Source organism: Bos indicus, chromosome 22 (assembly GCF_029378745.1).
Source record: "Bos indicus isolate NIAB-ARS_2022 breed Sahiwal x Tharparkar chromosome 22, NIAB-ARS_B.indTharparkar_mat_pri_1.0, whole genome shotgun sequence".
NCBI classification, from domain to species: Eukaryota; Metazoa; Chordata; class Mammalia; order Artiodactyla; family Bovidae; genus Bos; species Bos indicus.
In genome coordinates this window covers 59,286,350-59,310,737 of record NC_091781.1, presented here as the reverse complement: position 1 = coordinate 59,310,737, position 24,388 = coordinate 59,286,350, and the positions used below count along the sequence as shown (strand labels likewise).

At 60.4% G+C, this 24,388-nt stretch overlaps 1 protein-coding gene across 3 annotated transcripts; it reads right to left on the bottom strand.

The window, feature by feature from the left end:
- Positions 1–205: 205 nt before the first annotated feature.
- GATA2 (GATA binding protein 2) lies at positions 206–12,138 on the bottom strand. 3 transcript variants are annotated; one of them, XM_070777022.1, is made up of 6 exons: positions 11,578–12,138; positions 5,575–5,851; positions 4,541–5,182; positions 3,010–3,155; positions 1,095–1,220; positions 206–745 (listed from the first exon to the last, which is right to left on the bottom strand). In XM_070777022.1, the coding sequence occupies exons 2-6, from the start codon at positions 5,801–5,803 to the stop codon at positions 446–448; spliced, it is 1,443 nt and encodes a 480-aa protein (XP_070633123.1). In that variant the 5' UTR covers positions 5,804–5,851; positions 11,578–12,138; the 3' UTR covers positions 206–445. The 3 variants fall into 3 exon arrangements, with proteins under 3 accessions (XP_070633123.1, XP_019840481.2, XP_019840478.2); XM_019984922.2 differs by lacking the exon at positions 11,578–12,138 and adding an exon at positions 7,119–7,133; XM_019984919.2 differs by lacking the exon at positions 11,578–12,138 and adding an exon at positions 6,509–6,695.
- Between the last annotated feature and the right edge of the window lie 12,250 nt (positions 12,139–24,388).

Below are 24,388 nucleotides of genomic sequence, written 5' to 3'. Positions count from 1 at the left end.
CAGCCCAGCTGGGTTCGGCGCTTGCAGAGGGGGCCCAGGTCCCCCCAGAGACCTGCCCCCAGAGCCGGGCAGGCGGGCTGGCCACGTGGCACCTGGCCCCAAGAACCAAGTCTCCCCATCCTTGTGAGAAACCTGAGCCAAATAAATTCCTCCGCCTGCTCCCCTGCCTTCTCCGCAGCCCCCGAGTGTCCCTCGCCCACTCGTGTCTCTTCAGAGTTGTCCTTTACGCTTACAGTCCTCGGCGGAAACCCCGTGTGGGTGCAGCCAGGCTTGCCCGGGAGCGGCTTCACAGTGGTGGCCAGGGCGCCCACAGGTGAGGCCGCGCGTGTCCAGCTGGGCGGGCAGGGGCCGCGGTCTCGGGGCGGGCCGGCCAGCTGGGCACTAGGTCCCCCGCGCCCTGGGAGCGCCGTCCCTGGCGTCCTTCTGTCGGTCCGTGGGGCGGTCCCTAGCCCATGGCGGTCACCATGCTGGATGGGTGGGGGTGGCCGAAGGAGAGGCTGGAGGGGGGATGGATGGGCGTCGGGGTGGGCAGGATGTGACCGGAGTGGCTGAAGGGCGGCAGGTGGCCCACAGGCGCCATGTGCCCCGCCAGGGCAGCGGCGCTGAATGGGGAGGCCTTGTCCTGCACGCACCTGGACAGCTCCTCGAAGCACTCGGACCCCTTCTTGCTCTTCTTGGACTTGCTGGACATCTTCCGGTTCCGGGTCTGGATGCCTTCCTTCTTCATGGTCAGCGGCCTGTTCACCTGGGGGCCCACGCAGAGCTTTCAGAGGCTGGAGCTCCCCTCCCGGCCAGACCACGCTCCCAGCCTGGCCAGGGGGGCCCCTCCCGAAGGCCCATTGGCCTCCAGGGCCTTCCTGCCCTCCCTGCCAAGAGAAGCGCCTGTAGGGCGCTGCCCCCCTCCCCACCCTGCAGAAGCCCACCCACTGCAGGCTTTGCTTCTGAGCAGAGATGCCCGACCAGGGGGCCGTCCTCCAGCCAGCTCGCCCCCCTCGTGGGAAGCCCTTCTGGCGCTCGCTTCCCAAGCCAAGCCACGCCGGGGACGGCGGCCCAGGCGGGTCCCCAGGGTCCCCGGGGCGGGGCGGGCGGCTCACGTTGTGTAGCTTGTAGTAGAGGCCGCAGGCGTTGCACACGGGGTCCCCGTTGGCGTTCCGGCGCCACAGCGTGGTGGTCGTCGTCTGACAGTTTGCGCAACAGGTGCCTGCTCTCCTGGCAGCCGACTGGGGGCGGGGCGGGGCAGGGTCGGCAAGCTGGGCTCCCACGGCCCCCGCGACCTCCCTCCTGACCCTCACACCACCCTGGCTCCCTTCCCCAACCCACTGAGCCCAGGAGCGCAAATCGCCCAGGAGTCTCCGCATCTCAGAATCAGAAACCTAAACCATCACAGAACTTCAGACTAAAGCGCTCTCAGAACCGAAGGGGCTGCGAGAGCTGCAAGGGGAAAGCAGCCACCTCCCCCAGCCCTCTGAACATGAATGCCACGCACGGAACCGAGGCTCGGAGAGGGAGCCCCTGGGCGCCTCAAGCTGGGGCTGCAATTCCCACAAAATCCACAGTCCTGGGCATGTCCAAGCCCCAGGGCCAGAAGACGGGGCCCCTCAGCTGCCCAGGGCAGGGAGGAGAAACGCTCAGGAGTCACGCTGCACACCGCCCAGCGCAGTAGCTACTGGCCACATGGCCATTTAAATTCAATTGAACTACAGTTTAAGCAAGTTAGAAATACAGTTTCTTCAGTCGCAGCGGCCACATTTGAGGGGATCCCTAATCACAGCACAGCTGGAGGCTACCACAATGGATGGTGCACACCCAGAAGGCATCCATCAGTCACAACCTACTGGACAATGCCGATCTACCTGTCCAGTTACCTGTCCCCCAGTCCCCAGGGTCCCGACTGCCCCCAGCCCCTCAAGGAGTACAGGCCTGACCTGGAACACCTCCCGGAGAAGGCAGCAGCAGGCGCCCCAGAGGCGGGGTGAGAGCAGCTTCACCCCAGAAAGCAGACACCCTCTCCAGCCCCACAGCAGCAGCACATCCCAGGGAACGGTGGGCGGCGGGCTGGGGGCGGGGAACCCAGGCCAGCAGGGGCAGGCGTGACCCCAGGCCCCAGCCTGGTCCAGAGGGGCCAGCCTGCAGCCCCGGGCGGGGAGGGGTGAGGGTGAGTAAGCAGCCGGAGCTGGAATTCTGACTCAGGGGTTGGCCTCGCATCCTCCGCCTGCCCGGGCCCTCACCCCGCCCTTGCTCCAGGAAAAAAAACCAGGGGCCCCCGAATCGGCAAGCGATTTAAGCCTCCCTCGTAAATCACTTCGCCCTGAAAAAATATATTTATTATTCTTAGCATTTTACGCATTATTTGCAGAGTGGAGGGTATTAGAAATTTCAAAACAGCCCAGCGAGAGGCAGGACTGAGCCGAGGAGAGAGACTGAAAACTCGCGGAGTCCGGAAACAGATACGCGAAGTTTCCTTATCTTTGGGCTGCAGATGTCCGGATAGGAAACTCCGGCAGGAGATCCGAAAGGGCATTTTTTTTAAATCACTCAAATGAAAATACACAGTATAGGTGACTCCATGGAAAAATAATAAAGGGCAGGTTTTTTTTTGGTGGTTGGTGTGTGTGTTTTATTTAAATAAGCACGAGGAGACTGTGTGTTGGGAAGCCAGGGAGAGCAGCCCCGGGCTACAGGGAACATGACTTCACGGCCCTATTTTTAAAAGTTTAACAGAGGCCAGGGGATGGGACCTGGGCCCCTGGATGCTCTGCTCCAGTGGTGGTGTTGGGGGGGAATCCCTGAACATACCAGGTGGGCTGCCCAGGGGAAACCTGGCCTGGAAAGAATCTAGCCTAAAAAGCCGGGCTGCCCCAACTGCCAAGCAAGTGATTCTCATGATAAAAGATTTCCAGCAGCTGCATTTGAAGGCTTGTTTTTTTGTGTGTAATTAAATGCGGCTCGGCCCAGGTCGACGCTCCGGCCCGGGTGCTCCCCCACCCCCAGGCCCCCCGCTGCTCCTACCAGCCTCCGCTTGGGCTTGATGAGCGGCCGGTTCTGCCCGTTCATCTTGTGGTAGAGGCCGCAGGCGTTGCACAGGTAGTGCCCGGTGCCGTCCCGCCGCCACAGAGGGGTGGCTGTGGCCCCGCAGTTGACGCACTCCCGGCCTTCTGCAAGGGGACGGGGGACACAGGGTCACACGGGCCAGGCTGCTGCAGGGGCCTGCGGACTCTTAGTTCCAGCTGGGCTGGAGAGGGACCAGGAGGTGGGATTCAGAGGGCAGCTTATGGTGGGGAGGGGAGCAGGCCCCCGGGTTCCGCTCAGAGCACCAGCTCGAGCCGGGCCGGAGGCTGGGCCCCCTCGAGTCCCTCTCCTCTCCGCCCCGTCCTCTCTCCCCAGCTGTGCCTGCCTCTCCTGGGTCCCTGTACCGGGCCCTCAGATTCTGCTCTCCATCCCCCGTCCTCGGTCACTTCCGTCTCTCTCCCCAGCCTCCCGTGCCTTCCGCCAAGGCCCTGGACTGGGATGGAAGTTGCTGCTGTTTCAAACGAAGTAGAAGTAAATACTCAGCCCTTTCGTTTTTAGGCCGAGCGGGCTGAGTGACCTTGCGGGGCGGCTCTTGGTGGTGCTAGTTTGTTTTGTTGTGAGAAGACCATCTGGAATTCGAATAGAACGTAAAACCAATTTGAGAGAAAGGACAATTTAAAAGACCAGCGAGCTGGTCAGACAGGGCCCCCCAACGTAAGACCCAAGTGGGCACGGGCAGCAGCCTCAGTGCGAGCTGACCCTGCACGTTTCTCCCCACGTCCTTTAAATTGGCAGCCCACACAGGCAGGAGCGTGCGGCTGCTGGACTCCGGAGCGAACGTGCTGAAAGTGCTCTCGAAGGGGCTGAAAGGAGGTAAGGACGGCGGGAGCCCCACAGCAGCCTCCGCGTCTGCTCCCTAGCCGGCTCCAGCCAGTCCCGGCAGCCCCGGGCAGAGGCAGCCCCTGACCCCCGAGCAGGGAGGGAGAGGGAAGGACACGCCAGGGGGCAGGGAGCGAGCTGGTCCCGGGAATTTGGCCTCGGGGGAACTCTCCCAGGGAGATTGGGAGCCATGAGATCCCTGACCGAGTTGCAGATCTAGATTCCTTAAGGGTCTAGAGCCCTGAGGAGGGCAGAGGGCCCCCAGCGCAGCACCGATGTTCAGGGACACACGGACACACACGTCCGAGCCGCCAGGCCGCGCTCCCTGCACCCGGCGTTCTCTCTCACACAGTCGTGAGAACCTTCGCTTCAGGCTCAGGGAAGGGACAGGGGACCCCTGGGCGGGCAGTGGCCCACCTTGGAGAGGAGGGTAAGGAATGGGAACAGGAAGCAAACTCTGGGGCCACCAGGAGCACCTAAGAATGTCTGCAGGCACCTTCTCCCCCATTCTGGGGACTCAAAGATCGGTCGGGGGCCATCAGCCACCCCCGGATCAGAGAGACCTGGGCCGCCCCCTCGCCCAGGTCTCAGCCCCCTCCCACCGAAGTGCAAGCCCTCCCCACTCCCCGGAGGCCCTGGGCCCTCGCCTCACCTGAGCAGGAGCGGGCCTTGCTCCGCTGCTTCGGGGTGAAGCTGGAGGCCGGGCCACCCAGGAAGCCTCCAGGGTGGAAGAGCCCACTGCTGTAGTCGTGGGCGGCGGCTGGCACGTAGGAGGGGTAGGTGGGGATGGGGTGGTGAGTGGCAGGCTGGGTGCCCATGGCGGCCAGGCTCGGGCGCAGGGGGCTGCCGCCTTCCATCTTCATGCTCTCGCCCAGCGGCACCTGGTACTTGATGCCATCCTTGTCGTCCCCCCTGGGGGCGGCACTCCCCCCTGCCGAGGAGGAGGCCGGCGAGGTGGCCCCGGTGGTGCTGGGGTCCGGAGACACTTCCTTGGGGGGCGTGGGCGGGAACCCGAAGAGGTGGGTGCCCGAGTGGGCTGCGGTGGGGGTCAGGGAGGCCACTGAGCCGCTGCCGCCCCCGCCCCCAGCCCCCGCCCCCGGGTACACGGACAGGGGCCCCCCGGGGCCTCCGGCGGCCGAGGGGTGCAGGGGCGTCTTGGAGAAGGGGCTCACGGTCCAGGGGTTGTGGTGGTGCGCAGCGGCCGCGGAGAGGGCTGCCTTGCCCCCGTCCAGCCAGGGCAGCCCCGGGCTGTGCAGCAAGTGCGGCCGGCACATCTGGCCTCCGGTCAGGCGGGCTGCGGGGGAGGGGGAAGGGGGCGTCAGGGTGCGCTGGGGGAGCCAGGACGCCCCACGCTCGCGACCCCTACCCAAAGACAACTGGAAACATAACACCCCAACCGACAATTCACCAGGAACGTCAGTCCCCAGCTGAAGGACAAGTGGCAGAGAAGGAGCCCCTGGACGAGCCGGGAGGGCCCCCCTACCCCGCAGGTCAGCTGGAAACAGGCAGAAGCCCCAGGGGTCCCAGAACCTCAAGAGGCCGCTGCCCCCTCCTTTCCCGCCCCGATTTCTCAGCGGCCCCGGTTGCTGCGGACCCCACATCCGGGAAGCAGGCATTGGGCCTCCCCGCGTCCAGCGCCGGGCGCTCGGAGTCCGGGTCCTGGTCACCCTCGGGCCCGGGGCTCACCGTGCGCCGGGCTGTAGGAGACGCGCGCGCGCGCGTGGGCCGGGTTGGCGTAGTAGGGGTTGCCCTGCGAGTCGAGGTGGTTGAAGAAGACGTCCACCTCGTCGGGCGGCAGCAGCTGCGCCGGCTCCATGTAGTTGTGCGGCAGGCCCGGGTGGTGCGAGTCGGGGTGCTGCGCGTTCAGCACGGCGGGGTGCGCCATCCAGCGCGGCTGCTCGGGAGCCACCTCCATGGCTGGCGGCGGAGGCGCGGGGTCTGCGCGGAGGCGGTGGCGGCGCGCCTGCACGACGGAGGGGGCGTGAGGGGGGCCTTGAGGGGCGCCGCCGTGGCCGGACACCCCCAAGCCCCACGGTGAGGCGTCCCGCGCGCCGCTGCGCCCCAGCCGAGCTCAGCCGCGGACCAGTCCCGGGTGGGAGGAAAGCCCAGAGCTCAAAACGAAAGGAGGGGCGCGGGGGGCCGGCTCAGCCACGCACGCTCACACCGTGACTCGGGTACCCAGAGCCACACACTTCTGAGCACGGGGTCACACGCGGGGACAAAACCCCGGCACCAGTGACCCCAACGCACGTACAGAGCCGCACTTTAGTCACCCCCTATCTCGCCCCGCACCGTGCCGCCCCGCACCATCCCTGTGCACAAACGCATAAACAGACTAAAAAGTTAAAGCGCGGCGCCCGGGGGCCCCCGCGGGGCGCACGATGCTGGCGACACTCATAGAACTACTCTTGGCGCTGACCTCTCCCCGCCCAAACACGCACACACATGCACGCAGCCCCACGGGCCAAGCGCCAGCCCCCCGCGCGCTCCCCGGCGACACAAGCCGAACTTCTCACCGAGGCTCCGCACAGCGGCCACCCGCGGCGCGGCCCCCGCAATGACCTCTCGGAGCCCGGCGCGCCCCAGGAACCCCCCGCCCGCTCTCGCAGCCCGAACTTACAGACGCAGCGGCGCGGGAGGGGCGCGGCCTCGGCGCGGGCGGCGCGGGCTCGGGGACGGCGCCTCAGGAGGGCCGGAGGGTCTCACGGGGTGCGAGCAGGGGGCAGCGCGCGCCTCGGCCTCGGGCCCGCCCGGCTCCGGCCGCTCCGCATCGTCCGGCCGAGCTGGCGCCAGCTCGCGGCTCCGGCACAGACATGAAGCGGGGGCCGCGCGCGCCTAAGAAGCGCGCGCCAGCCAATCAGCGCCGCGCGCCGCCCAGCCTCCGCCCCCCATTGGCCGGCCCGCGGCTCCCGGGCCGCGGACTCCGGACGCGCCCGCGGGCCGCCCCCAGCGCCCGCCCGCCCCCTCCCGGCGGCCCCTGCTGCCGACGCCCCCAGCCCCAGGACCCGCGCCCCGGGGCGAGCTGCTGCTCCCTTTTCTCCGGGCCCTCGTGGTCCCCCTACCCTCCGGGCCCTGCTCCCAGTAACTAACCTCCAACCCGGCCCCCTCCCCAGAAGCCTGGGCCGCGCACCCTCTGGGCGTTCGGTGTCCTCTCCCGGGGACCCCAGTCCGTCCACTCTCTCGGACCCCGCCTCCTTTACCACTGAACGTGGCCACGGTGGTCCACCTACCTCCCCAGGCCGTTCCGTCCCCCAAGGGGGACTCTGGCCAGACCGGGGGCCAGGGTTTCGGAGGACAGCTGCGGGTCAGGAGCAGCGAGGGGCAGGAACTCCAGGGCCTCCCGTGGGCACCTGGGCCTCGGGCGAGAGGCCGCTTAGGACCGCTGGACGCGGTGGAGGTGGCCTGGCTGGGGCTCCGGGGAGGGGGGAGGGGGCGCCCCCTTCCCGGGCGTGGCCTTTGCAGACCGACGGGCCGAACTGCCTGGGGCGAGGCCGTGCAGACCCGGACTGGCGCCGGCGCCGGCTCGAAGGAGACGCCTCGGGGCGGGAGGAGGCATTTTCTTCCTGGGGGGTGGAGTGGGGGGGGGGTCCCTAAGGCGTCCCCCGGGCAGAAGGAGACGGTGGTCTGAGAACTGAGACCTCAGCCACCTGGAACTGCTCTCCACAAACGTCCAGTCCGGAGATGCAGCTTCGGGTGAACCCGGCCCCGCGCGCCGCTGTCTTTGCTCACTCCCATTGTACAGACAGGAGACCGAGGCGCCTAGGGAGTGGGTCGGGAAAAGGAAATTGGGGAGGGGGCCTGGAACAGGTGCGGGGGTAACGGGGAGTCACCGACGTCCTCAGCCCCTCTCCCCTCGCTGGGCCCACGGCCCTTGGGGGTAGAAGCCCTGAGGGATGCTAGGTGGGCCCGCGGCAGGGGGGAGGGCCGGGGTCCCGGCCACCCCCGGGAGGCGGGGGGAGGGGCGGCGGGATTGACAGTCGGTAATTGGGTAACTGGAGGCCGCTTCTCCGGCCCGGCAGCCCCGCCACCGCGACGCCGGGCCCCTGACGTCACCCGATTCGCCAGGAAATGAACTTTTTAATAATCTGAGGAGGGAGGAAAGCCCTCGGTCCCCTCGGCTCGGGGGGCACCAGGCCAGGCCGGGCTCCGCCAGCATGCCCCCGTCACCCCCTCCAAGGCCAGCTCTGGCAGCGCCACGGGAGCCTTCCCCTGCCTCGGCGTCCCGCCGGCCCTTTCTGTCCGAGGCCCTGGCGCAGGTAAAGGAGAGGGGGGGACAGTGGTGCAGAGGCCTGGGCCGAGGGAACCCGAGCGTCTCTGGCCCTTGGGAACCCGTCTGCCCTGGCCGCTGGCCGCGCCTCCCGCTCCGGGGCGCGCGGGGCCCTGGCTTCTCGGAACTCCGCTCCGCGGGAGAGGAGGCCGGCGCTCGCCGGGTAAGACGCACCGGAGCCGGGAGCGAGAGCTCGAGGCCCTGAGCGCCGAGCCTCGGCTGCCGGCCCAGGCAGGTGAGTGGCCTCGGCGCCTCCCGGCTCGCGCGCCCGAAACGCGCGCGGCCTGGCCCGGACCCGCGGTCTCTCCGTACGTCTGTTTCTGCTCCCTGCCTGTAGCTTACGACTCATCAACGCGTAAAACGCGATCGCAGCGAAACTTCCAGCCTGTCTTGCCGCCTCAGAGCCCAGCAGGGGCTTCTCAAAGACAACGCGGCACCGGGGACAATCCCCGGTGTCCGGCAAGGCCGCCCCATGGAGTTCAAAGTCGGGGATGGAGCGCGGGAGGCCCCGGACTCGCAGGCCGGCCGCCAGGCGGTGAACGCCGGAGCCGAGCGGAAGCTTACCGCCGACCGCGATCCCAGCGTCGGTTCGCGGGGAGACGGTCGTTCCGAGCTTTCAGGAGAGCAGGTAATCGCCTTTTTCCCCTCAAAGCGCGGTTCAAATGATCTCCGGGGCTGGATGGGTCTGCAGTTTCATAACCGCGAGCTAGGCTGCAAGCTCCTCCGGGGCAGCCTGAAGCCCCTCCGGGGCAGCGTCCCGGCCGCCGCAGGGATGGAGTGACCTGCCCGGTGGGTCGCTGCTCGAGCCGCAGCCCTGCGCTGCCCGCCGGCCCGGCGCAGCTCGAAGCCCGAACGGGGAGATTTAATTACTCCGCTCGGCGGCTCAGAAAATCGCCGGGAAGAGGAGCTTAGCAGCGCAGTTAAGCAATGCTCGAGCGGGGGGCCTCCGGAGAGCCGCACCAGCCCCCCTTCCCGCAATCCCGGCCTAGAAGAAAAAAGGGAAAGAGGGACCCTGCCCCGTCTCCCGGGAACGTGGGGTCGCCTTCCCAGAGAAGGCAGGCGGGCAGGCGGCCTGCTCGGCCGCGGCCTCCACGGTAACTGAGCCCCTGCGTTAGACCCGGGACTGCTGCCTTCTCCCGCAGGAACGAACCCGCAGGGAGAGGAAAGCAGGGAGCCAGGCAGCTCGGCCCCCAGCCGGCCAGTAATGGGGGGTCCCTCGTGTGTCGGCTGGACAGACCGATGGATGCTAACCAGGGGCCTCCCCGACTGAGCAGTCAGACCATGGGATCCCTGCTGAGGGAACAAACCTCCAGGGAGGCTGAAGGCAGCTCCCAGCTCCTAGGATGGGCTGGGCTGGGGTGGGGATCCGGGGCTGCAGAGAGCGGATTTATGTCAACTTAGGGCCTTGGACTTTGGGGGTCTCCAGACACCCACTTTGGAGGCACGTGTTCCTTTTTTTCTTCTCTTTTTCTTTCTCTCTCTCTCTTTTTTTTTGGTTCACTCGCAAGGATTGTTGCGAATGCGGGTCGCTGCCCTTTGGTCTCACTGAAGCTGTTCCTTTCCTTACATGGGAACAAGATTTTACAAAGGACTGGGGAAGGGCAGCAGCGAAAACTGAGTTTTCTAACGACCTTTTCCAAATGACTGGAGACTTTCCGGTGGAGTGTGGCTCAGCGGTGTCTGGGTGCTTTCGCAGGGAGCTGGGAGTGCAGACATCCAGAGCCTCAGCCCCGCGCCCAGCTGCCCAGGGCTCCCCCATCCTGGGCAAGCCTCCTCCCCGCCCTTTGTTTCAACTTCGCTCCCCTCAGGGACTGTAAGTTCGCCCTCTCTTTGTAACCTGTCTTCTCACCTTTCCCCATGGGCATCTAATTGGCCAGCAGTGCAGGGCGCTCAAAGAAATCCATTTGCTTAGCGGCTGCCTTCCATAGAGATATTTAATTTGCCACCCAGTAGCCCCCCAGCTCCACTCCTGCAGTGTGACTTGAGGGGTCCTGAGGAGGAGTAGGGGACTGCTCTGGCCAGAGGGGTTCAGAAGTCTCTAAGGCAAGGCCTGAGATCGGGCCTCAGCCATCCTCCAGAGGGGCACCCCCGTGCGTGCGGAGCCCCTGCTCTTTGAAGCTCACTCCCAGCCCCGTAAACTCCGACACTCCCTCTCCTCCTGCCTCCCTGCTGCTTCTCTCACTCCCTGCATGTTCTGGGCCTTTTTGAATCGTAAACACCAGGGCCCAACATTCTACGTGTGTCTGCACCCTGGGCCCAGGCTCCCGGGAGATCTTGGGAGGTTCTACCCGCCACCTCCAAGCCCGACAGCGTGGAGCCCTGCTGAGACCTGCAGACAGTCGAGCGTGGTGCCCCCTCCTCCGCGAACGGCCACGGTTTGCTCTGAGGCCTGGCGGCCCTGCAGCCCGGCGATAGGACAACGGGTAAATCCGTTTCGTTAGATGCAATTTGTCTGCAATTTGTCAACCCGGCTGGGAAACGCGCCCCAGACGCCCGGGCCGCCGCTGGCCCTTCCTGCTTCTTGGATCCTGCCTACTCATGAACGAATCCCAGCGCGAAGAGCCTGCATAGACCAGAGCTCACGGCCAGATGTCCCCGACCCCCGGAGACCTGGCTTTTTCCAAAACAACGAATTTCCTTCCGTGTTTTCCGGGAAAGGAGCGGCTGCAGCATCCGGGGGCCCTGAATGCCAGACCTTTCCCCTCGCGGTTGGGGCAACCTGGAGTTCAAGCCTGACCTCTGCGGAACGATTCTAAATGCCCTGGGTGTAGACAAACCCAGACCCCCGCCGTCTATGCTTCCCGCCTCCCCGGAGGCAGATCCCCGAGCCGGCGGCGGCCCCATTCTTATTGAAATTCCACTAAAAGGATTCCGACTCCGGCATGGGGCAGGGGGGAGACTTCCAGACCCCAGGTTCTCCCCACCCGCACCCCAGCCACACAAGATAAAGGGCCGCGGGGCGCGGCGCGCGGGGGCGCACGCAAGAGCGCGCCGGGTTAAGCCGCGCAAAGCCGGCGCACGGGGCCAGCCGGCAGGTGCAGCCCGCGACCGGCTGCCCGGCTCGGGCGCATCGCCGCCGCGGCCTGGAGGTGGGGGGCGGCCAACACAAAGGGCCCGGCCCCGGGGCTGGGGCGGGAGGGTGTGCTCTGCGTCTCCCGGAGCAACCGGGAACCCGGGGCCTACGGCTCCGTCCGAGAAATGGGAAGGCTCCCGCCCGAGTCGGGCCTGCTGGCCACAACTCCCCAAGCGCGCTCTCCGGTTTGGGCCCCTATGACCTGGGGTTCCAGGCGCTCGGATTCTTAGAGCGAGCCCCGAAGCTCACATGTTGGGGGCACCAGGCCAGGCGGACCGCTCGACTAGGATGCCAGGTGGGCCGAGCCTGGGGGCTGGCAGGGCCCTGGCCAGGCGAAGGGTCGACTTACCAAGCGAGATGCGGTGGGCGGCGCCCCCGGGCGGCCGGGGCCGGGGCGGAGCAGGGCGACCAGGGAGCCGCGGGCAGGCCGCGTTACCAGCGGGGCCCGGGCGGCGCGGAGAGCGGCCTCATGGTGTGCGGCGGGAGGCTTTTGTTTGCGGGGTGGATGACGGGGCGACGGCAGCCAGGAGGAGACGTGAGCGGTGAGCCCGGGCGGCGCTGGCCCTCCCTGCCCCCCGCCGCCGCGGTCTGCTTTTATTTCGACATCACTTTGGTGGGCGGGCGGGTGGAGGCGGGAGCGCCGCGGAGGGGCAGGAGGGTGCCCGGGGCTCGCGCCCAGCCTCCCTGGTCCAGCCACTGGCGGCTGGTGGGCGGTGGGCACTCAGGGCGCCTCTCCCTACTTGCGTCCACTCCAGCCCACTCCCGCCCTGGCAGGGGCGCATACGCTGGGATGCACCCAGAAAGGCCGGCGGTCTGTCTTCGGAGACTCTCCCCTGGGACCTCCAGAGACATGGGCACAGGCGCTCACACACGCACGCACACAGATGCCTGCTCCTCCTCCTCCAACCCACCTCCAGTCACAGGGCCGCACGTACATCCGAGCACACACATTAGCACACTCGGTGTGGATGGACATCCTCAGGCAGGAGGTCTGGGTCACACCTACGTGCACACACGCAAATGTAGCTTGACACCCACCTGGCATTCACACGACTGCCTCACTCCCAGGCTGATCAGGCTGGGTGTAAACAAAGCCCTCAGCCTGGCCCACCTATAGCCCACCCCAACTCCAGAGCAGCCAGGGGATTTCAGAAGTGGAGTTTGAGGCACCGCCTGGCCTTTCCCAGGAGAGCCCTGGAGTGAGCGAGCCGTGGGGGCAGAGAGCTGTTCTTGGAAGGCTGGGTGGAGGAGCGGGGAGTCTTCACCCAAGAAACTCCTGAGGTTGGGAGCTAGGAAGGCCAGTTCTTGAACTTCCAAAGTTCCTACCAGGAGATTCAGCACGGTGGCTGGAGTCCCATCCCAGGTGCCCAGGGAGAGTGAAAGTGCCCTTTGGGACCTTTGGCCCAAAGACAAAGTACTTTGCCTCCAGAAGACTGGGAAGTGCTTGCCCAGGTGCCCAGAGAGGAGGTGCGTCCCAGCTGCCAGGCCAGCGGGCGTCCGCTGTGTGGGGGGCTTTCTTGGAAGCTGGTGGTGACTGCGCTGCCTGTGCGAGTCCTCTGGGCTGAGTGCCCGTGTGTGTCTGTGGCCATTTGTGAGCACACTGGAAGGGAAGTCTGCAAAGCTGAGGCTATGAATCTGTCTGCTTCCTCTTGTGGGTCCTGGATGCTTTGTGTACTTGGTCTCTGTTCTGTGGGTCCCTGCGAGTTTGTGTGTTGTGTGTGGCTGTTTCAGAGTGCGACCCCGCGAGTGCACTCGGGAGGGAGTAGCTCTGGAATTGGACATGTGCCCCTGTGTATCTGTGAGGCCAGTGTGACCGTGGACCTTGCGATAGGAAGTGGGTGTTTCCAAGTGCCTGTCTACACGCTGCTGCACATCCCTGAGGACACACACAGGGGTGGGGCGGTAGCAGTGGTGTCTCTGGGTCCCCTGTGTCTATGAACTGGGCTGTGGGCATCCGTGTGCTCGGATCTATCTGCGAGCCGCGTGCGACTCTTCCCAGTGTTACTCTGTGTCTGCGGGCTGCGGAGGAGTGTGTCTCTGGGTGACACTGTGCGTCTTCCCAGATTGCCGGCCGGCGCACCTTCCCTGACCAGGAGGGCAGGCCGCCAGCGGAACCAGGGTGCCATTTGTGAGGGCACTTGCTGTCTGTCTGTGGGAGGGGGAGATGAGCTGATAAGGCTTATCTGCCAAAGCCAGCGCCATGCTGAATAACTGCTCTAATGAGGTGGCCTCCTTGGGGGGGATGGGGTGGGGGGCACAGGAGTGCACCCCCACAAACCCAGCAGGCGCTGTGTCTACAGGGCCTTTCTTAGTCTGCCCTGTTCCCTGGGAGGGGGAGCTCCCCGTCTTCACCCCAATTACCATCTCCCTTCCCCTCTCGGCCGGAGCCTCCCTGGGGTGGATGGAGAGACGTGGAGAATCTGTGCTAGAAAGGTCCAGAGAGGCAGGTAAAGGGGACAAAGCAGGGAGACCCCAGGACAGACTGTAAATAGCAACAGCAATAGAGGGCCTGGTGGAGGGTTAGGGGACCCTCAGGGATAGGACCAAAAAGTAGCAGAAAGAAAAGAAAAAAGTGGCAGAAAGGCCTGGAGAGATGGGAAGGGAAGCAGTGAAAGTGTTAACCAGAGAAAGAGACACGGTCAGAGAGACGAGAGAGATAGGAGGGCACCCCAGGGGCTCCTAGACCTCTCGGGGGAGGGCCAGCGGAGAAAGGGCCCCTCAGGGAAAGAGGCGGGAGAGGGACGTGAAAGACAGACTGGGCGGGGTGGCAGAAGGGGACGGACCGCCAGCCGTGCCCCCCTCCCCGCACGTCCGAGCATCCTCGAGTGCCCAGGCCCGCCGGCCGGGAGGGCGTGAGCGTGGAGCTCGCGGGCGGGCGGGCGGGGCCCCAAGGCGCGGGCAGGGGGGTCCGCGCGGGGCTGCGCCGCTGTCCGGGGGTAATTTTTCATCTCGGCCGGCTAATCTTTGTTCCCGGCGAAGATAATGAATAGCCAATCGTTATCTGCCCGGCTCCCGGAGGCTGCCCGAGAATGGGGCTGTACAGGGTTAGGGAATTGTTTCCAAAGTGCCGCGGAATAAATGGTGTTCCTTATCTCTGCCTTCCAGATTATCGGAGCCCTTTCAGAGCGCGCACAACAAATGCGCCCGCCATCGAATGCATCATTTACCACCGCAGATCCGCGCATTGATGGGCAGGCAGATAGCCGTCCGCGGGGGGCATTCGGGCGCCCGGTGCGCGGGCCGCCGGCCGGCCTGCCTGCCGAAGGCACCCAAGTGTGTGTCCCCGGGTGTGCCCGGCGTGTGTAGATGAGCGGGGCGGTGTGCCAGTGGGTGGGCACCGAACGAACAGGGGTGTTGGCGTACCTGCGGGCACGTCGAACAAGTGTGAGATGAGGAAGCGCGGGGGCGGGGGGGGGGGGGGGGTATGCTCAGGCCCAGTGAGGGGGTGGTCCAGGTGAGGCTGCCTGAGGACGGGGTGCTGCGTGAGCGTGCGGGCATGCATGTCCCCCTGAGTGACCAGACACGTGCGAGAAGGAGCGATCATGCCAGCCTGCGGGTGCAGACGTGGTTGGGGGGTGTTCCACGTGTCTGCCCTCCGCAAGGCGGTCTAGGAGTGCACACGGGAGGAGGTGTCGCCTGCCACCAGGCCAGGCGGTGTGTATCCGGACGTGGGTGTGCCACAGGTCCTGGGTCCGCATGCTCCTAGGCGCGTGCCTCCACGCGTGACTCTGTGCACAGGTCTGCATGAGGGTGGGTGCGGCCTTATGTATCTGCTGTGTGTCCTGGGGAGGGGGCAGGGGCCCTTCCCTGGGCCTGCCTGTGGTGGCCGCCCCCCAACCCCGCACACACCAGCCGGCCCCCCTCCAGCCAGAGCGGGTGTGTGCTAGGTACCAAACGAGGAGTTCAGAAACACCTAGGGGTCCCCGCACGCCTCGGGGCGCGCCTGCCCGGGGGCCCAGAGCCCCCTCGCTCAGGACCTGCGGCGAGAGAGACCGGAGCCCCGCCGCCAGAGGTCCCTGCGCCGCGAGCGACCCGCGCCGCCCACAAAGGCCATGCTTTCCAGGCGTGCGCGCGCACCGACATGGACACACACACACACACACACACACGCACGCACACGCGATGGTCCCCATGGCGACGCAGATAGCGCCGCAGCCATTTTCCCTGTCTCCCAGGAGCCTATTATACGCCGGGATTAGCTCGTCGCCAGGCAGGTCAAACCCAAAGTCACCCCACCTGCGGCGCCGCCCCTCCCCCGCCCCGCCCCCCGGTCGGGCCCGCGACCCCCGGCGCGCGGGCGCGGCGCGCCCCCTGGCGGCCCCGCGCGGGAGCGGCGGGCCGGGGTCTCTGTCCGCCACCAACGCGTCCCCAGGCCCGCCGGGCCTCGGGACATACCCCACAAGTGTCTGTCGAAAGGATGGATGGATCGGTAGGAAATTACAGACGGGGCCGCCTGTCAACGCCACGCAGCCTAGTTGGCAGCAAGATGACCTCTCAGCAGGACCCTTGAGAACCTACCTAGTAGGCCTCACTGACCCTCAGACCCTGTGTCCCCGTCTCCTGCTATGGCCGCAGGGACCGTCTCCCCGCGCTTTGGGGCCGGAACATCCCCATCCCGGGCTCTCTGCCCGCCCTGCCTGCCCCTCTGTTCTCCGTCTGTACTGAGTGTTTCTCTTGCAGTGACTCTGCTGGCTCCAGGGGCTGGAGGCCTGGCTTGTTCCCCGCAGCAGCTCAGCCCTGGAATCCTTGGGGGGTCGAGGGAATGCAGGCAGGTGGGCCGGCCCCAGCACCCTGCCCACCACCCACGCGTGGTGCACCCTGCTCCCCGGGGTGCTTGGCTCCACTGACCTGCTGCGGCCTTCAAGTCTGGGGATGGGGGCTTAAGGACCCCCAGCGTGTGTTTGCGAGGGCAGGGACAGGAGCCTGGCGTCGCCCCGCGCCTGGGCCCCAGGAGACTTCACTCATAATACAAGATAATTGCCCTGCCTTGTCAGCAGACCTCGATGATGAATTGCTGTGAGTGGGCCGACAGGAGGCCACGGCCCCAGTGGGCTTCCAGGTGGAGCTCGGCCTGCCCATCTCCCTCGGCAGGGGCTACTCAGCAGTGCCCATTCCTCCTGGAGCACCTCAGCTCTGGGGCCCGAGCCCCCAGCACGCACAGCCCCTTCCGGCTAGATGGCCTTTGGCAAGCTGCTTTCCTACTCTGAGCCTCAGGTCAGGCCCTGGCATTGTTACGAGGATTCCTCCCGAGCATGTATGTAAACAGCAAGTCGGGTGCAACAACCCACTACTACCGATATTTGGAAGTGGAAGAGTTCGCGTGAAGAGATTCATTTCCAGCTTCGCTTCCAGACCTGGCTGTCCCAGCCCCACGTTCAGCGTGGTGGAGGTGGTCTCACCAGCCCCGGGCTCCACTGCAGGCCCCTGGGTCGGGGATGTGTCCTTCGTAGAAATAAGGGGTGCTGTGGCCACGCTGCTTTTGCGTTCCTTCTCTGCACGCTTTGGTGGCATTTCCAGCGTCTTTTTCCCTTGGTTCTGTAAACTACGTAAGTGTTTGTCCGTTTATAGATCCAGCGGCCGCTTTAAAGTGCTCGGCAACAGCGTTCCTCACCCTGGGTGCACAGTGTGGAACAAAATGGCCATGGCACCCGTCTAGGGGTTGCCTCGGAGTGCAAGCAGACTGACAGCGATGAACACACTGTGGCAAACTGAGAAGAACCGTGAGGGGGAAACACCACACGTTTACAAATACCGAACCGAGGCTTTTTGGCAGAGACATACTCTGGGCCAGGGCCTGTGCTGAGAGGTTGGGAGGGTGTGGAATAAGATCAGGTATGGTCACTCTGTGGTGGAGGGACAGGAACATCAGCAGATTCCACTCATCCCAGTCTAGGGGAATTGGAATCCCCAGTGCTTATGTGAGGAAAGGCACTTGCCCCAGTCTGGGAGCATTATATATAAAGAGTGTCTGCAAATCAATAAGAAAAAAAAAAAAGTACAACTAAAAAATGGGCAAAGGTATAAAAAGAAAATTCAAAGAAAATGAAAAAGAAAGTGATCTTAATGCTTGATCTCAGTCAGAGAAAAGAAAATTTAAAATATGTGAGAGATTCAGGATGACAGAAATGTTCTAAAATTAGACTGTGGTGATGGCTGTAACTCCATTAACTTACTAAAACTCACTGAAACATACAACTAAGTTAGCTTTATGTGGCATAAATCATAGCAGGATAAAGGTGCTTAAAAATAAGCTAAAAACCAGTTTGAGATACCACTTGATACCTAGCGGTGTTAGCAAGTATCAAAACACACGATTGCATATGAGTTCCTCAGCGGGTGGGGAGACGAGCTGGCAGGAGTGTCCACGATGCACCGTCAGGGTGGCATGGGAAATGTGACACTATCGAATTTACAAATGCATTTATGCTTGGAGCCAAGAGTTCCATTTATAGGACTTTTCTGAGAGATGCGCTCCCAGACTTGTGCAATCTGTAAGGGAATCCACAGCAGCCTTGTACATTACGGCACAATTGGAAACTTAAGATGCTCTCCTGGAAGAGACTCTTAAAAGTACTGTCACACAGCCAAACAGTGGACTGTTATGCTGAGAAAGAAAGGAGGGAGGGAGGAAAGAAAGGAGGGAGGGAGGAAAGAAAGGAGGGAGGGAGGAAAGAAGGAAGCAGAAAAAAGAAAGAAGCCGCTCTCTGTATGGATATCAAGTGATCCCAAGGGAGAATTAGTAGCACACTGCAGAAGCCTAAGTGTGGTGTGATTACAAACAGGGATAAGACGAGACGATCCATACAGATTTGCTCACATATTTACAGAATTTCTCTAGATGGAAAACGAAAGAACCGGCTAACAGTGGTTGCACCTATGAAAGGATATACGTTTGGGTGGCTGGGGGTAGGGAGAAGAGAAGGACCTTACTGTGGAAGCTTTGATCACTGCTTAAAATTACACAGATGATAGATGGAGATTGAGATCCAGATGGATATACACATATCCTATACAAAAAAGTAAAGGTTAAAAACCAAAATATTTTGATTAGAAGATAAAGAGAGGAACAGAAGTCTGCCAAGAAGAGAGGTTGGAGGAAACTCCATCACTGGCTGCAGCACAGGGCAAGAAGGATTCTCTGGCCCTCTTGGCTGAAAGGCGAGTCGGTCCAGGCAGTCTGCAGAGTCCTTGGCTACCTAGTAAAGTTGGAGACAGGAGTGCATGTGACTCCGCATTTCCTTGTCGAGGCATTTTAGAAACCCTCACGCATGAGCAGAAGAGATGTAGGCAAGGATATTCATGGTGCACTATTTGTAAAAAAAAAAAAAAGAGAGAGAGAAATTAAAAAGAAACTCTGGACATGAGGTAGAGGCCCGTCTCCAGGGAGCTGGATCAGCCGAGTGGCAGTGCCCTTGGGTGGATGCCCTGCAGCGGGGACCTTGCGTGGCCGGCACAGAGCTCGGTCAGAGGGAAAACGGGCAGAATTTTTAAACACAAAACAGAACCGTATATTGTTTGTGAAAATAAAGCACATGAAGCAGAAGTATAGAGACAGAAATGGGATTAAATCTTCTGGAAGATATCATAATAAGATCTGGAAGAGAGCAAGCCAGGCCATGTTCTTGGATGGGAAAACTCAATACCATAAAAATGTCAATTCTCCCATATTTTTGGCACAAATTTAACAAAATTCAGACTGGAATACCAACAATGTGATTTAAAAAAAAAAAAAACTGGATAAAACAACCTCAAAGTTTATGTGGCAGAATAACCAAGGAAAACTGGAAAAAGAGTAACGTGGGGTTTTCGCCTTCCCGGAAATAAGAACACAGTATAGAGTCACTGTAATCAAATCAACGTGGCTCTGGCAGAGGAACAGACAACGGAAAACAACAGAGAATCCAAAAATAGATTCCCATGTACACGAGGACATAATATACGACAAAGGTAGTCGTTCGGCTCGGTGGGAAGAGGGCAGATTGTGAAATAAGTGGTGTTGGCACAAGTGAACATCCATCTGGAAGAAAAGAAAACTGGACCCCGCTCAGATACAGCCAAACACATTCCAGATGGATTAAAAATGTAAACGCGAAAAATAAATCTTGAAAAAAAATCTCGGAGGCGACACAGGAAACCTGGATGGAGGAAATGCCAAAGCCAGAGGCTGGGTGGCCTCAGGGGCACCTGGACAGGCAGGCAGCCACCGCGGGGCTGGGGGCCGGGTGTGTCCGGGGGCCTCCCCGAGGCCGGGTCGCATCCACGGACCCCTGTAGGAACGTTTGCCGCAGCGCTTCACGTCCTGTGCTGTTGCATTCCTCATTTTCTTTAAATCGATGGATGTCTTTATACAGGAAGTTGTTACTAAGAGATAATTTTATATTACTGACAAGATAATGGGTTCAGTGGGCTAGTATTTTATGACTCACGTGGCAATAATTGTATTGACCATCAAGATGGAAAACTTTGGCGGGTGGGCTCAGTTGGCATTTGGGAAGTCTCTCTGTGGGCAGAGGGGACTGGAGGGGGGTCGGAGCAGTGGTCCGCCAGAGGACAGTGAGGTGTGAGCCAAGGTCATGGGGAACATCCACCCCGCCTCCTCGCGCACCTGCCTTCAGTCGGTTATTCCAAACTCTGACCTTTACCAGCGTCAACACAGCTCCAGCCCTGGTCCAAGCTGCTGGCATCTCTCCTGGATTCCTGCAGGGTGGAAGGCCCCCAGCTGCCACACCGTCCCCTCAGACTGCCACGGCAGAGAGAGCTTGGGAAAATGTGAGCCTGCTCCTCCTCGCCCTGAGGGGCCCATGCCATCTGATCTCCCCCCTGTTGACCCTTTGACCTCATGCATTTGCTTGCTTACATCCAGCCTGCAGGGATTCCTGGCTGTTCCTCAAGCCGACCTGGCGCACGGCGGCCCAGGACATTTGCACCTGCTGTTGCCTTTGCTCAGAGAGCCACATGGCTTCATCACATCCTCTAGGCCTCAACCTGAGAGCCTTCCCGGACCACCTCCTGGTGACGACCAGGCCAGCTGTGGGTAATAGCCAGAGAGCAGATGGGTGCTGCAGGCTCTCTGGAGAGAGGGAGATAGAGACTGAGAGACAGAGGCAGGGGAGTGAGAAATGGCCGGGCAGGCAGGACTTTGCCCCAGGAGCTCTAACTGCGGTGCAGCCAGCTTCAGTTCCCATGCCCAGGCAAGGCTGCAGGAGAGCACAGCTGCTACTTCTTATAGTTGGGCCTTGCAACCCCGGCGAAGCAAGAGGGCATGACCACAGCCGGGGGCACAAAGTGCAGCACGTCTCCAGGCTTGGGAGCAAGAACACTGGGAAACGTGAGGCAGGATCGCCGTGTTCTCCACGCCACCAGAACAACACAACTCCCAGGTGTGTGTCCGAGACAGAGAAAAATGCTTCCACACACAGGCTTGTACATGTGTGGTCACGATGGCCCCAGAGTGGAGACAGGCCCATCAGCTGATGAACGGCCAAACGGTGGTCCAGCCACACAGTGGAATATTACTTGGCCGTAAAAAAGAACGAAGCCCTGATACACACGAAAACATGGAGAAGGTAGTGGTAAGTGGTTTTCAGTATATTGACAGACTCGTGCAACCATTACCACAATGTAAGTTTAGAACATTTGCATCACCCCCAAACCCTGTATCCATCAGCAGTCCCTCTCCTCTCTCTGTCCCCAGCAGCTGTCTCTGCTGTGGATGTTTGAGGTGCACGGACCCACGCACTCCACTCTGTTGTCTTCTTCCACTTAGCATGATGTCAAGGTCTGTCAGTGTTGTAGATGCTTGAAGCTTCTCCCTGAGTTTCCCGGGTGGCTTCTCCTTGCCCACCCCCCACTCCATGGACATGTCTGTCTGCGGTGGGCGTTGGGGGTTTTCATCTGCTCAGTGGTAGCCGATTCCTGACGGTGCTGATTTCAGACATTAAAGATTGCTTTCAGACAATGTCACGTAGTCTGTTTGTTTGTTTTTGTGAGTTTGTTTTTGCCAGGCTTGGAGTTTTTTCTGGCGGTGCAACCCTATCAAAAATGTATTTGGTTTTCTCCTCCCTTTCAGTTCAGTTCAGTTGCTCAGTCCTGTCCAACTCTTTGCGACCCCATGGACTGCAGCATGCCAGGCTTCCCTGTCCCATCACCAACTCCCAGAGCTTGCTCAAACTCGTGTCCATCAAGTCGGTGATGCCATCCAACCATCTCATCCTCTGTCGTCCCCTTCTCCTGCCTTCAATCTCCTCCCTTTATTTCATTATAAAAACAGACTCTGAAATATTTCAGGTACACAGAAGTACTTGAGTAATGTAAAAGATGCCTATATAACCAACAGCTGGCTGAAGCATTAAAACATCACCAGTATAGTTGAATCACAGGAATTCACTACATTCTACAACTTCATTTGTAACTTGGAGGTAGCAACGGGTTTTCTAAGCATCACACAGAAAGCAGAAAATATGAAGAAAAAGGATTGGGCTTCCCTGCTGGTCCAGTGGTTAAGAGTCTTCCTGCCCGAGCGGAGAACACGGGTTCGATCCCTGGTCTGCAAAGATCCCACGTGCCACAGGGCAGCTAGGCCCTTGCACCACCATGACCGAGCCCACGTGCTGCAAGTACTGAAGCCTGTGTGCCCGGAGCCTGTGCTCTGAAGCCACCGCCCTGAGAAGCCCGCCCACGGTGACAGTGGCCCCTGCTCCCCGAAACTGCAGAAAGCCCGTGTGCAGCAATGAAGACCCAGTGTAACCAAAAAATTTTTAATTAATTAAAAAGAAATTTAAAAAGTGAAACATTGGACTACATAAAAAGTGCCAACTTCTGTATAATTAAAGATGTGTAAACAAACTTAAAAGGTCAACAGCAGACTGAGAGAGAATTAGTATTTGCAATGCATATAAAGAAGTACTAGTCGTATCTGTAATATGCAAATTGCTCCTAAAAATCAATAAGGGAAAGGCAAGAAACAGAGAAATAGGCCATTCGCCAAGAAGAAACATCAGGGTCAATAAACATATGAAAAGAAAGCACGCCCTCCTTTGCAACCAAATAAACGAAAATGAAAAAGAACAGCGAGATGGCACTGGGCGTTTAGCAGACTGGCCACGTGCACGGAGACTCACACAGCAACAGGAGTGATAGCACCCTTGACTGCGAGCCTGAGCCCGCAGAAACGGGAATCCTGCTCCCCACTGCTGATGGAGTGTAGATCGGTAAAGCCTGTATCACGACCAATTAGCTGGAAGCCACCAAGTGTAAAGTGTACATACGCTGGGTCACAGGTCACACGCTCTAAGTAGCAGATGATGCAGAAATACCACTAACAGCATACGAGAAGATAAACGACCCACCTCATTTGCAAAGAAAAGAATCTTGAAAACAGCTTTAACATTCATAAATATGCACTGGTTCAATACATTTTGATATAAACATGGACAGGAGTCTCAGCAAGCTCCAGGAGATGGTGAAGGACAGGGAAGCCTGGCGTGCTGCAGTCCACGGGGTCGCAGAGTCGGACACAACTGAGCGACTGGGCAACGACAACAAATATTATTTGGCTTGCTATGCAGCTTTTTCAATGGATGAGTTTAGATATGCATGTGCCTCTAGGGAACGCTGTCCACAATTTATTTCTTGGGAAATAAATAACTTGGGAAAACCAAGTTATAAGCAACAGGTATAATCCCGCTAGGTTATTTTAAAACCCTATATGATAATTGCATGTGCACTCCTCAAGGTTCTCTGTGAGAGACATAGCTTGAATTATAATAAAAAAACATATCCCTTTTGTAATACAAAAACCGGTAAGAACTGTGAAAACCCTAACACAGAATGGGTACTGCGTGACCTAAAGCTCTGAGGTTTAGAGCTATGATCCCTTTGGGTTATTTCTGAGTATGGAGCAAGATAAGAGCTGGAATTCTTTTTTTTCCATAAAGACATTTAATTGTTCAGCCACCATGTTTAAAAAGCAGTATTTTCCTCCATCGAATTACTTTGGTGCCTCTGTAAAAAATCAACTGACCAGGGGAGGGATAAATCAGGAGATTGGGGTTGACATATACACACCACTATATACAGTAGGTAACGAAAAGCAGCCTACTATGTACACAGGGAGGGCTACTGCATACTCTGTGAAGGTCTACATGGGAAAGGAACCCAAAAAGAGCGGACGTGTGTGCGTGCGTGTCACTGACTCTCTTCGTGGGCACTTGAAGCTAAAGCAACATTGCAAGTCGATTACACTCCAGTAAAAATTTGTTTAAAGAAACTCAGTGGACCGTACGCATGTGGGGTCTGTTTCCAGACTCTCTTCTTTTGCATTGACCCACAGGCTTCTCCTAATACCAGCAGCACACTGCCTTCATCGCTATAGAGGCGTTACAAGTCTCGAGAGGAGGCTGTGCACGTCTTCCAGCTCTACTGGTTGTCTTTTTCAAGATTATTTTGGCTCTCCTAGGTCCCCTGCCTTTCCACATAAAATTTAAAATCCATTTGTCAGTTTTTCTTTTAATCAAGTCCATAAGATTTTGACTTGGCGTGTACCGAACGTGTCGGGCAGTCTGAGGATAACTGACGTCTGGACACTGCAGGACTTCCGGTTCATGACTGCACTACGTGTCTCCACTTTGTTAATTCACCTCCCACCTCCGTATGTAAGGTTTTGTAGATTTGTTTTATTTTGGTTTATTATTTGCCCGAGTGGACAGGGAGAAGCTGGGCTGCAATGCAGTCACCATGATGCTCTGCCAGCCCTCGGGGAGCCCTGGTGGTGGGGTGGCCTCTGTCCAAGAGGGAGCGGGGCGGGGGGCCACACCTCTAGACTCCTACACTAGGTAGGTATCGGGAACCGGCCACCCCCAAGACGGGGCCTGACTTTAGGAGACACAGGCTCCCCTGATCTGCAGTGATGGATGCGGCTGGGAGCCAGTGGCAGGACTCCCGGCAGGCAGGCGGGGGGTGAGTGCGGACCCCGAGGCCCATCACCGTGTCCACTGGGCCTACTGACTCTGCCGAGAACCTCTCCAGGAAGTGGGGGCACCCCAGCGGGGGTGGGTTCGCCTGCCAGTCCCTGGAGCGTCGACGCCCCAGGAGCTCGGGCAGACAGCTGCGTCTCCAGGCTGGTGGCCTTCTCTCTGCTCCTCCGTCACCAGCAGATGCCC